This window comes from Poecilia formosa, unplaced genomic scaffold (assembly GCF_000485575.1).
Source record: "Poecilia formosa unplaced genomic scaffold, Poecilia_formosa-5.1.2 Scaffold117, whole genome shotgun sequence".
NCBI lineage: Eukaryota > Metazoa > Chordata > Actinopteri > Cyprinodontiformes > Poeciliidae > Poecilia > Poecilia formosa.
In genome coordinates, this window is record NW_006800056.1 from 1419924 (window position 1) to 1432587 (window position 12664).

General features: G+C 38.6%; 2 protein-coding genes across 3 annotated transcripts; both read right to left on the reverse strand.

Moving 5' to 3' along the window:
* Window positions 1-396: 396 nt before the first annotated feature.
* On the reverse strand, window positions 397-7785 carry LOC103143910 (caspase-6). 2 transcript variants are annotated; one of them, XM_007560623.2, is made up of 8 exons: window positions 7678-7785; window positions 7319-7348; window positions 4872-4914; window positions 3976-4125; window positions 3826-3902; window positions 2741-2916; window positions 2518-2662; window positions 397-987 (listed from the first exon to the last, which is right to left on the reverse strand). In XM_007560623.2, exons 1-8 carry the CDS (start codon window positions 7694-7696, stop codon window positions 752-754), a joined length of 876 nt encoding a protein of 291 aa, XP_007560685.1. In that variant the 5' UTR covers window positions 7697-7785; the 3' UTR covers window positions 397-751. The 2 variants fall into 2 exon arrangements, with proteins under 2 accessions (XP_007560685.1, XP_007560684.1); XM_007560622.2 differs by having other exon boundaries at window positions 3976-4128.
* A 736-nt stretch (window positions 7786-8521) lies between these two features.
* On the reverse strand, window positions 8522-11897 carry pla2g12a (phospholipase A2, group XIIA). Its single transcript, XM_007560624.2, has 4 exons — window positions 11327-11897; window positions 10184-10260; window positions 9947-10112; window positions 8522-8994 (listed from the first exon to the last, which is right to left on the reverse strand). The coding sequence occupies exons 1-4, from the start codon at window positions 11559-11561 to the stop codon at window positions 8876-8878; spliced, it is 597 nt and encodes a 198-aa protein (XP_007560686.1). The 5' UTR covers window positions 11562-11897; the 3' UTR covers window positions 8522-8875.
* Between the last annotated feature and the right edge of the window lie 767 nt (window positions 11898-12664).

Here is a 12664-nt window from a genome sequence, read left to right on the forward strand (position 1 = left end):
GCATTGAGAGACGAACCAAAAACTGGATAAGACAACAACCCAACAGCCACAGTGCCTGCTAACTTGTGATGTTACATTCAAAACACGTCATTTTACAGACACCAAAAGACATCAACTTATTGTCAAAACTGTCTGAGTGTTTTAGGCACTTTGGTGCCAAATGGAAACCCAAATGGAAGTATAAAAATGTGCAAAAAGTTAATTTTGCATGATGGGTCCAGTAGGCAGCCTGGATCAATGGCGCCTCTGAGGAGATACCTGAGATTAGAAAACCCCTGAATTATTTCTGAATATTATGCTGCTACTCACCAATCAAGATCAATTACGAAAATCTTTTTTTTTTGGCTCTAGTGACCTTTAATTGATAGTTAATTGACAGGAAAGTGGGTAATGAGAAAGGGGGAAGACATGCAGCAAGGGTCGCTAAGGCCAGAAATCGAACCTGCGACAGCTGCGTCGAGGACTGAGGCCTCCAATGTGGGTTGTTCTGAACCCCTACGCCACCACAGCACACCCCAACTATGAAAAAATTTAAAGACTAAGATTAAAAACTCCCTGATAGTTTCAACTTTATCAGATACAGTGATTTATGAGCAGAAGGCTTCTCTGTGCAAATGATCTGCCAGGAATGTTTTCAACACTTAAAAAGAAACAAAACAACTATTTTTTTTTTCTCATCTTTGCGGAGCGGATCAGCTGTACCAGCTGAGATTCAAAGGCTCAGATTTAAACCAACCAATCGAACCGTTGATCATTTCTTCGGCCGGAAGTAGAGCTTCTTGGTGAGCATCGAAGCGAAGCATGGTACCTGTTTTTTGCCAATTGCGCTGAGGTCCTTGCAGTTCCCGACTTCGCGCATCGAGACCTTTCTATTGACCAGCGTGAGCAGCTCTGTGAACTCCAGCGAGCTGCCGTACGTCCGGAGTAACTCACACAGATCCTGGATGTACCACGAGCCGTTGATGGTCTCTCTGTGGGAGTAGAAACCTGAAAACCAAAGCAGCAAACATGAGAGGCCTACTACAGGGTATGGTTATAGAAACATATACCAACAAAGTAAATAGACTTTTGCAGCATAAGATGCGCAAGATCCCAACCCCATCTCCATGCTGGAGGGGAACTAGCTGCTCACCAACGATGACTAGTATTGGTTTTAGCTGTCAAATGATCAAAATAGCAAGCTAAATCTTAAATGTCAGCATGATATATAAAAGACAAAGGGACACAGTGCTTTGCTACTAATTATCAACAACATCTAGATATAACAAGGTCAGGAAAAAATAATAGTGAGACAGGAAAGTGGGTCAGTTTTGCTAGCTTGACTTTAACAACCGTAACATGGATTTGATGTAGATTTCTCTGTGTTTCGGTTTAGTTGAACAAAAAAAGGCGACACACACATGAACTCTGACAGATCATCAGTAGACCAGATGTTTAATCAGCCATCACTGGGGTAGCTAGCTAACATAGATTAGCTAATATAGCGATAGCTAATATACCACACCAATCACTTATTAATAATCACAAAATAAACATCAACCCTGAAAACATAAAACTGTAACGGACTGAATGTTCTGATATTTATGTTGGAAATATCTGTGTTGAATTATGATACATTTGCCACATTGTTGTCAGTTACTATGGCAACGGGTCTGTCTGTAGCACGCCTAACACAGAAAGTGTTGGTATCGACGGTTTTTCTGCGTTATTTTTCCCTCTAGCACACTACATTAATAATACCTACATCTCCAGGCGTCATGTAGTTAATGTGATTATTGTACCCCAGCAGCATGGCTACAGATGGCGAGTAAAAGAATCGCTTTTCTGCCCTCCAGCGTTGTGCGCATGTGCAAAATTTCCTAATGTAAACAATAATTTCAACGGGTCTGTAAGAAAGCAGCAGTGCTACTTTTGACCTGACCACAGCCTCACTCACCTCTGACCACATCATCGTCAAACCTGACCACGCCCCTCAGTGCCTCTTGGCTCCGCCCACTTTGGAATTTTCTACATTTGCTTAGGGGGCGGGGCTTATGCTTTCACAGGGGGGTTAGTTACACTTTGACTCATCATTTTAGGCAACATTTCTTTTAGTTCATTTTACATTACATAGCTTGTTTTAAGATCCACTGGCTCATTAAAAGTGTTAACAATTTCTTCCAATAGCACATAACTACCTTGTCATAGTTATTTTTATTTGTTTTTTTTTTGGCTCTAGTGGCCTTTATTTGAAAGTAGTTTGACAGGAAGGAGGGTTATGATTGAGGGGGAAGACATGCGGCAAATGTCGCCAGGCCGGGAATCGAACCTGCGACCACCGGCATGAGGACTAAGGCCTCAATACATGGGTTGTGCTTTGCCCCTGTACCACCACAGCACCCCCACCTTGTCATATTTTAAAATCTCTCGTCAACTTTGAACATTTCTGAACACAAAAACATGGCGGGCTGCAGTTGGACTGACCTATCGCCTCCATCACCGCCGGAAACAGGTTTCCTGATAACGCGGACCGCTCACCTTCAGCAACAGAGTAACACATGATGAAATCGGCGCCGGCAGGGAGGGTGTGGATGGCGCAGGCGTCCACCACCGTCTCATTTGTCACGTTGTCCACGGCGTCGCAGGGCGTCACGGGATCGTCATGCTGCTCCCCACGGCACGCCTTCACACACATGGAGACATTCATGTTCAGACCTTCTGCTGTTTCCTAAACCCAGAGGCTTCACTGTGATGTTTCTACCTGCACAATAAAGATCTTGGGTTTTCCGATGAGGCTCCTGCACTTGTTTCCTCTGAACATGGCGGTGATGTCCTGGATGTTGATCTTGCCGTCGTAAGCGTAGACGTGATCGTTCTCGCCGTGGCTAAGGAAGGCGAGCAGGAAGCAGTCGGCATCTGAGTGATCGTCTTCGGCAGCTGGAGGAACAAAATGAAGGTTTGATCAGCAGATAAAGATCATTTAGAGAATACTCCTTCATTTGTCCCACAATGCATTCACACCAGCCCAGTTTAGTCCACTTTAGTCAAACTCCGGTCCATTTGTCTAGAAAGTCCAGTTCGTTTGGTCTGCCGACAAACCTCGCTCTCTGTTCTGTATGTGAGCGCCAAGTGGACCGGAGACTGGTCCAAAAGCAGGAAGTGGATTACAGCGCAAGGCATGTGGTTTCTGCTGCAGCGCCCCCACAGGCCAGGAGGGGAACAGGTTTTTTAATTTGTTTGGCTCTTGGTGCAGCATGAAATCAAACTGTACCAGCTGAAAATGTAACAAATGTTGCAACTTTGGTGTCCAATCGAATCAAGTCTAACGGATCATCAGGTATGAAAACATCCTTAAAGCTGCAGTAACTTTCATTTTAAAAAATGTGTTAAAAGCGTCACCATGTCGTGAAAGTTTATCAGAAAACATCGCTCCCCTCTGCCTTCTCTCTGATCTAAGGAAAGGCACCACATCCAACTGAAAACAACCAATCACAACCAAGAGGAAGGGCTTAGTGCTGTCAATCAATACTGTGAACATACTGCTAAATGTAATAATGATAGAGAAACAACTTACCGTTACAGGAAAATCGCTTGGGGGCTAAGCTAACTAGCATTAGCATTCATGACAAGCTATGCTAGCTGCAACGTAGCAGAGAGCTAGTGGGGTTGAGGAGGACCCGCCTCCTGGTTCTGATTGGTTGTTTCCACTTAGAACTGGGAGAACTGAAGAAGGCAGGAGTTCGATTTTTATCATTTTTTAAATAAAAGTTACTGCAGCTTTGAAGACTTTTACATTTAAAACAAGGAAATAAACTAAATACTGTGATAGACAGGGGGTTCCAGTACCTTCATGGATTTTTTCCAGGACGTCCACCAGTTTGTAGTCATCATAACTCCTGACATCAAAGTTCAGCTCCAGCAGCCTGGAGACAGAATGGGCTCAGATAAAGCTGCTGCACCTGAGCGACCGGTTCTTCCTGCTTCAGGAAGACAAACCTCCTCTCTAAGTTGTGGCGGTCGGCGTTCGTCCCGCTTCTGGGGTTCAGGCCCAGGCGCCAGAAGAAACGCTCCTGGTTGAAGATGAGAGCGACGCCGCGACGCTTTCTGGTCATCGTGTATTCCTCCGCAGGATCCAAAACGACGGGGCTGCTTCACAAAGAAACATCAGCACATGAGTAGGGCCGCAACGATTAATAGGATTAATTTTGATGATTATTGAAATAATTGTCAACTAATATAGCAATCAATTAATCATGAACTGGAGAATGCAGACTAAACATAAGGCCATTTTCTAAAATAACAACACTCAGAGCAGTAACTAAGCCAAAACTGTGCAAAAATATGTAGCTTTTCCCTTATTAAAAGAAGAAATAAAAGTCGAGATCATGAGAATAAAGTTGTACTGAAATAATAAACATAAACACATGATGATGAAGTCGCAATATTATCACATTCTCATAATACTACAAATTTATTCTTGGAATTAAATATTCTTATTATTTTATTTATTATTTTCTTAGTGCGGCTCTAATACTCCATGGAACTACACAGAACTCCTCTAGAGGCGGTTTTAGTTTTACCCGGGTAAAATGATAAAAACCTCTTAAGCTACTCGATCATTAATCGCTTAATCAGAATAACAGATCAGCCTTTCACTGTGTTCATGCTAAGTTCAGCAGAAAGACCTGAAGTTTCCACATGCTGAATTATTTGTTTGTATTTTATGCATTTCTAGTGTTGCATAAAATAAGCTTAAGTGGTTAAAAGAGAAATCAGCCAATTCTTTTAAATCTGATTAATTTATTCAATAGAATAAATTGATCGCTAAAATAATTGTTAATTGCATTTTGTTAATCTGCAGCTGACAGAAACACAAAATAAAAAGTGATTACCTTCTGTAGAAACCATCCGTCTCTGCTAAATTCTCTGTAGTTGCTGCAGAATGAAAAGACATTTCTAAATTAATAACACTCCAAATGGAAAATAAAAAAGAGAAAGAAAAGTCGACACGCCTCGGCTCCAGTCACACCCTGCTGGCTGGCCTCCCAGTCTGTGCTGCAAAACCACTGCAGATCTGCAGCAAGGCGGCGAGGCTTTAATCTGTCTCTGGGAGTATTCAGCTCATTATACATGAAAGAAACTAAATAATGAAATGATGCAAGAGTCCTTTTGGCCAAAAATACTCCAAAATGTCTAGATTATTACTCTTTCCTCCAGTGGTTCCCGTTTCTACGAGGTCGGCTGCTTGGCTCAATCATAAACATCCGACTTTAAAATCTCAGAGGGTTTTTCATACGACTTTCTGTCTTAATAATGTCAGAGAATGATGGTTTTAAAATCATAACTTTAGGCCTTTAATCTGGGAAAATTGGTGTGTTTTTTTCTTAGAAAGAGAGTAAGAGAGCATCCAAGTTGTAAATATGACAATTGCTCTAGAAATTTGTGAGTTTTTGGTGAAAATTTGTTTTTCTTTTTGTCTACAATGCCCCAAACACTCTGCTAATATAACAACTTCACTATTATTATTATTATTATTATTATCAGCAAACAGTCCTAACTTTATTGGTTTATGTAGAAACATATTCTTTTTAATCTTATTTATTATACCAATAGTTGCGATTGATTCTATTCATATCTTTTATTATTTAGTTTCTCTTTTACTGTTCTTGTTTTCCTCTTTCGGTAGCTTGAAAGGCGCCTCCAATTATTATTATTATTATTGTTAAGTTTCCAGTGAATTTTCTAATCAAAGCTTAAATGTCTTCAGTCAGAGGCTTCTTCAGATCTCCTGTAATACAGACTGCTACAGGAGATCTTTCCTGCCTACAGCCATCAGTATCTGGCTGTAGGCAGGATACTGATGCCTACAGTGTCCTGTAGGCATCAGTAACTAATATCATCCATCAACTTGGATGATATTAGTTACAGCATTTAATTTCCCTTAGGATAAATAAAGTATTTTTGAATTCAATCAATCAATTATTGATTGTTGAATGAATTATTTCAACCGTATGGGAAAATAATTGTTTAATAATCGGATAATAACTTTACTTTTTCGCTTGACAATCTCACCTGCAAGTCGAATCACATGTGAGGATTAAAACCAGGTTTAATCCAGAAAATGTCGCTGGGATGCAGAAATGATGACGGAAACTTTCAAATTCAACTAAATCAGCAGTTTGCAGCAACTCAACACATTTAGTCACTGATCGTAATAAAGGTTTAGTTTTTTTTCTTACACTTAAATGTTTCACATAAGTCCCATTTTTGAGGAAGGAGTTCAGTTCCATACCCACAATTACTCAGTAGCTGCGTTTCCATTATCTGTAAAATTGTACAAATTGAAATTACAAAAATAAATGTGCTTAATGGAAACACGCCAATTTAAAAAAAACAAAAAAACAAATACATTTATCGATAAATATTTTTGCACTATTGTGTGGTTTTTCAGCAGTCTGAAAATATATGTATTTCTCAAAACTCCAACTGAAACACTTTTTCACATTGTCACATAAGCAACAACCGGATGTTGCCACTGGTGCAAGCAACAAAGACGACGACAGCAGGAAGCAGTTGGAGGATCATGAGCACAGACATAGTATCATCTATATATAATATATAACGATGTCATTGGCACAGCTTGATTTTATGAACTTACATAAAATTTATTCATTTATTTAATCAACACACTGCAAATGTGAAATTGTGTTTTGTCAACACTATCAGAAAATCGACAAAGATTTGTGCACATCTGTAGTGGAAACGCAGCATGATGTCAAACAGAAAACAGTTGTGTTTTCATATACATGCATGTTTTTGCACGTCCCCTGCTGCAGAAGGGTGACTGCATCTGAACAGCATTTATTACAGCTAAACATTCAGGTGCTTTCCACCTCTATCCTGTAAAGATGTTTGGTTTTCCCTGTGTTGCAATGAACAGAGGTACTTCCACCACAGAGTGCCAGTGAATCAGGATTTACTGGATTAGCATTTCAGTTTTAGTGAGTTAAAGATGACAGTGATCTGCACGGCTGCACAGATTTAGCTCAAAGTGAAAAAAGTAAAAACAGATCCTGCTTTAATAAATAGGTGCAGTTTTCTGCAGTGTATGTGTTGTCAGTATGTTAAAATATCCATTTAATTTGGTCATAAATGATTTCAGCACAATAAAAACTCTTCTGAAAGTCTGATAAAATACTTTATAATCTGTGAAATTCACTAATATGTCATTGTCTTTATTAAGTCATAAAAAGTCAGTCAAGTTTAATAAAAGTTATTTGATGTGATATTTTAGTTTTGCTTTTATTTTTAAGAGGTCATTCATGTAGTGGTTGCTCACCCACGCTGTCTGTGGCTGTGGACACACTTCCTGGTGAGGAAGGAAAAACAAATCTCATAAAAATGTTTTACATTCCTAAACCTGTTTAACACACACTGAGAAAGAAAAAAAAAACATGTAAAACTCTTTTTAAAATGCGGCAAAAACTAGTTATTTCTGTGACTGACTGGTGTTTTACAACATGCTGAGATGAACTGAAACATGAAACCAAACAGCACAGTAAACATCTGGGAACCCATTTTAAGCGTAAATGTAACGTAGTTTCGTGGGTTTTATGACTTTAAATGTTACCAAAAAGTTGAGTTTTTTAGATAGTTTCAGATTTAAGACATAAAGATGTAATAAAGTTGTTTTTTTACCTGCATTGTTACCTGACATGTTGACTTTTCGTCTTGGCTCGGAGTGGGAGATTAAAAGCTGCTTCCTCAAACACCCAGCAAAACTAGCTTACACTTAGTCCCGCCCCCGCGATGTGATTGGCTGTTAATTGAAACAGGAGAGAACGATTGGTTATCTCGAATTAAAAACCAACAGGTTTACGGAAGCGACTGGCGCAATCGCACAAAGCGTTTTACGGGGCTTAAAAATCTATCAGCGACACTGGAGTTTTAAAAATATCATCAGTTCACCATATATATCCATTCAGTTAAAGCAGGGGTCTCCAAAGCGGGGTTCAGGGACCAGATTGTGGTAGCTTAACTGATTTTGTGAAGCCAAGAATGCTATATATTTGGCCAGCAACACAGCATGTTGTTTTATTTGAAAATTTAATATACAAAATATTTGGTGGAATACAAAGTTTTTATATTTTAATAGTCATGGCTTTTGCTTTTCTTTTCATTTTATTTACCCAACGGTGGGACAGGGTTGTTTTTCTGTTTTCCACAGAAGCGTAATCAAAAAAGAATGAAACACAAAAACAGGACAATATTTATTTAATGTTAAGTGAGCCTTTGGCTGATTTCTATATGTTTTTCCTAATTAATCTTTGATTTTCTGCTCATTTGCTATTTTGTTCAAAATCAAGAAAAAAAATCTGAAAAAAGTATCTTTTTGTCTTAAATGTCTTACAATACCACCCACCTATCAGTGTTTCTAATTCATTTGAGCATTGACCCCATGGTAAATTCACAGAGATTACAAGAACGATGCAACATGCGAGAATAATCCAGAATGAAAAGCGACACGGTTTGCTACGAGACATTGCAGAAAATTGGTGTGTGCTTTATTGCTGACCTTTGAACCCTGTAAAACCCTTTTTACTGTTTGTTAAAATGTAGTGTCCAGTCAAAACATGAATGAAACCAGTTTTAATTTCACCGCAGAAACCTCTGGCTTTACAACAATAGCCAGATATACATATATAAATAGTGGATTGCAAAGGGACAAATATTAGCTACCACCTAAAAGAAACTATTTTTTATTTTACATTCACTTTGCATTGCAGTGTTTAGTTTTAGCCAAAGAGGCTACATCCCTGAGAAAAATCTACACATTTTCAGAAAAGTTTATTTATCCGGCATCGGATTTCAGAGTCTGTGTTCTTCTGCAGAGGCGTCAGAGCTCCTTCTTCACCTCGTACTGGCACACGCAGGCCTCCCGCTGGCTGTCCAGGAACGGCTTGCAGCCCAGGTGCATGACGGCGTCGAAGAGGAGCTTAACTGCTGACTCGCACGCTGCAGAAAAACAGCAGAAGGATCAGCAGAAAATTCAGGATAAGTGTATTAAATAATTTAATACTTCCTTGAATAGTTTTAAATATTTTTTAACAACAAAAAAAATATCTGGCTGTTAGATCTGAATTTCAGCTCATAAGAACCTGATGACATTTAAAATAAAGTTTTGGCTCCATCTAGTGGCCACAATCAATATTGCAAGAGTTAAAACTAACCTGCAGCTTTCAGTCCTATGGCAACAAGAAATAGTTTGAAAGTTTATTATAAAGTTTCTACAGATGTTATAAACAACTGGATTATCTGAAATTTTCAAGAAAAATAATTATGAGACTAAAAAAAAGATGTGATTTTAAAAAAAGACAAAAACATGCTCCTTAATTGTGATATGAACTAAAAATTCAACATGATCAGAGATGTAAATTACAAAAACAAATACATCTTTTTTTTTTACATATTTGTTGAAACCATCACCATATCATAAAACAAGTTATGAAACAAATCTATGAAAAATAATCAGTCTCCTCTGCCTTCTCTCAGTGCTAACTAGAAACAAATCAGTGCCAGGAGGCGGGTCTTAGCGCTGACAATCACCCACAGCAGATCCTGTTAGCACTGACAGTTCAGAAATACTTTTCCTGAACTGTAAGTTGTTTCTTCGCCATTAGCACATTTTGCAGTAAGTACTTGAGGATTATTGACAGCGATAAGACCCGCCTCCTGGCTCTGATTTGCTTGGAGGGAGCAGTGCATTTCTTCAGACAGCAATAGCTCAAGGAACAGGTGGAAGAGATCAATGTTTTCACAGAATGTGAAATGTTTTCACAGTCACAAGATGGTAACTGTTTTAACAAATATGTAAAAACAAAAACAAACACATTTTTATAAAAGTTACAAACTGCAGCTTTAAGTTTTCTGATGGCAGCAGAAGGCGACCTCCAGGCCGACATCTTACCCTGGACCGTCTGGGCCAATCCCAGAGTCCTTTGCACGTTCCTGCAGATGGTCTCCAGGCAGTCCTGGAACTGATCGTCACAGTCATGCTTCAGGTGGCCGCAGCTGTCGTAGCAGCGGTCGTGCTGGTTGCAGCATTTGGTCATGGACGGGATTCCCAGGTCGAACTGGAAACGACAGAACAGTCACTGGGTTTGCTGGACTCACAGGAAAACTAAGCGTATTTGAAGCAGATTACATGAAATCCAAAAAGCGGGGAGCCGCATCCGTTGGGTGGGGGGTGTCTGTAGCCGGGACGAGGCGTCGGCTTGAATCCTGACACACAGAAGGAGAAAAGCTGCTGCGTTGAAATGAGACACTGGAATAAATTCACTTTTCAATATTTGTCTGGCTTGACAGAATTTGTTCAAATAGTAATCACTGTCTTTATACCATGGTAAAGAATAATGTGGATTATTTTTTGTTTCCTTGTCCTGACTGACACCTTTGATCTACAAAATTCTTTTGCTGTTTTCTGTCTTTTACCCTGAGGTGTCCAGACTTTTATTGGCAAATTGAAATTATACACAGATCTGCATAATCTTTCCCCAATTAGAATTGCTAAATAATTTTATTAAATATTTTTTATATACATTTTCAAAAATCATACATGCAATATTTTAAGGTAAAGTAGAAAAGTTAAAATTATTTTATATCCAAAAAATACAGCATTGTAAAACGGCAATTATGGTAAGGTAAGGTAATTTTATTTATATAGCACATTTTCATTACGGTTAGAAGAAAAAAAAGAATACATTTCCAACAAAAAAACTCAGAAATGTGAGATTAGTCTCAAAACCTTTCTAGAAAAATAAGAAAAATCCGAATTTCAAAAATAGAAAATTTCCTTTTTTTTTCTAGCAAATTTTGACTTTTGAAGTTGAGAAATCTCCTTGTTTTTTCTAGAACATTTCTGGGATTAATCTAAAAATTTCAGAGTTTTTTTCTCACCAATTTTTGTCTTTTGTAGCTCAGTAGTTTCCATGTGATTTCTACAAAATGTCTGAGATTAATATCAAAATTTCTGAGATTTCTGGCAAAAATGTACTCATTTTTTTCTTTTTACAATGACTTTAAATCATAATCGTAGAAAAAAAAAAACATCTCAGATGTTTGCCTTAATAAAAAAAAAAATGTCCAGGTTCACACAAAATGATTCCAAGGATGGCAAAAGGCTCTCCGACCAGGCATTGGACACCGCTGGCTTTAGCCAACGGAAAATCCGGGTTTCAGCTCACTGATAATTTTATGTTTTTTGAACTCTTTTAAACAAAAGCACTCGTAACTGGTTTAACACTGGCATGAAACCAAAGAAAAATGGCCGTGAAGTCCTCAAACTCACCGTCGCTGCATCTGTACCGACAGAGTCCGTCATCTCCGCCGAACAGGTCCAGCGCTGCGTTCAGGTACGTGTCGATCTTGTGAATCCCGTTTCGGATGGTTCTCAGAGTCATCCTCCAGTCCGGGGTCTCCGGTTCTTTATCACAGGCCGAAACATCTGAGAAACGTCCGCAGCAGCAGCAGAGCAGACCGAGCAGCAGAACCGGGACGGACAGAAGCATACCTGGACCCATCATGTCAGCTGAAGTTCTGCCTGACCTCCCGCTCCGACTGTCATATCACGGTTCAGCTCTGGTCCGACATGTTTTAGCTAAAAACAAACCAGCGATCAGACATTTATCAGTTGTGACATTACTTCCGGGTATCTAATGTCACGTGATCCTGGACAAACAATGTCGTCACTTTGGGAATCGTCACAGAGAAGTTCCCGTCTTGCATCAGAGTAACGTTTTTAACAGTAACTGTGTTTAAAAGCGGTTATTTGTTGATGGTTGTTATTCACTAACTACATTACCCAAAGTTCACAGCGGCGCAAAAATCCTGACGCTTAACGATCAAAGTATGGAAGATGATTAGGGATTTATATCTCAGAAGTCCGAGGAAAATAAGTCGGAATTCTGAAATTAAAGACAAAAATTAAAAAGAAAAAAAAACTGAAATAAGTCAGAATTTAAAATTTTAACATGTCAAAATGCTTAGATTAAAGCCATTATAGTTTAAAAAACCCTGAGTTCTGAAATTAATAAAAACTCTAATTAAAGACAAAAATTAGAAGAAAATTAGAAAAAAGTCAGAATTCTGAGAAAATATGCTGGAAATCTGAAATTAGAATTCATTATAAAAAGTCAAAATTTTCAGATTAAAGCTAGAAATTTGAGGAAAAAAAATTTGACTTCCCATCCATCCCAGAGCTCGTCCTCTTCCATATTAGACAAATAACATACGGTTAAATATAAGGAAAAGAAGCAAGCGTTAGCATTAAAATGCAGGTTTATAACTTTAATATATTTAATCAAAACATTTTCTCTCAGCTGCCTCCGCCTGCAAAATTTAATATTTCAGGTAAAATATTGTTTCTCTGTGTAAAAAGTGTGCTACAGCACCCCCTGCTGGACGGATGTCACATTGAAAATAAATTCAGACCAATTGGTTTTAGCTTTTGAGAAAATCAGAAATTTGACTTTAATCCCACTGATAAACATAGCTTTATAAAAATGCTTCTTCGTATCCTTATTAACCTCGAGGAATCCAATCATTTGCAGGAAAAAACATCACTTCTTATCAAACTCCAGGAAAATCCACACAGATATAGAAGCAGAGAAACACTTTAAATCCAGAC

Excerpts from the sequence above, each read along its gene's own strand:
- LOC103143910 (XM_007560622.2), bottom strand. Across the intron at positions 3,903-3,975 it reads CGCCACAACTTAGAGAGGAG|GCTGCTGGAGCTGAACTTTG; the intron begins GTTTGTCTTCCT and ends TTCTGTCTCCAG. Across the intron at positions 988-2,517 it reads GTGTTACTCTGTTGCTGAAG|GTTTCTACTCCCACAGAGAG; the intron begins GTGAGCGGTCCG and ends TTTGGTTTTCAG.
- pla2g12a (XM_007560624.2), bottom strand. The coding sequence starts at position 11,561 with ATGATGGGTCCAGGTATGCTTCTGTCCGTCCCGGTTCTGCTGCTCGGT. Across the intron at positions 10,113-10,183 it reads CCCCGCTTTTTGGATTTCAT|TTCGACCTGGGAATCCCGTC; the intron begins GTAATCTGCTTC and ends TGTCGTTTCCAG. Across the intron at positions 8,995-9,946 it reads ATTGGCCCAGACGGTCCAGG|CGTGCGAGTCAGCAGTTAAG; the intron begins GTAAGATGTCGG and ends GTTTTTCTGCAG.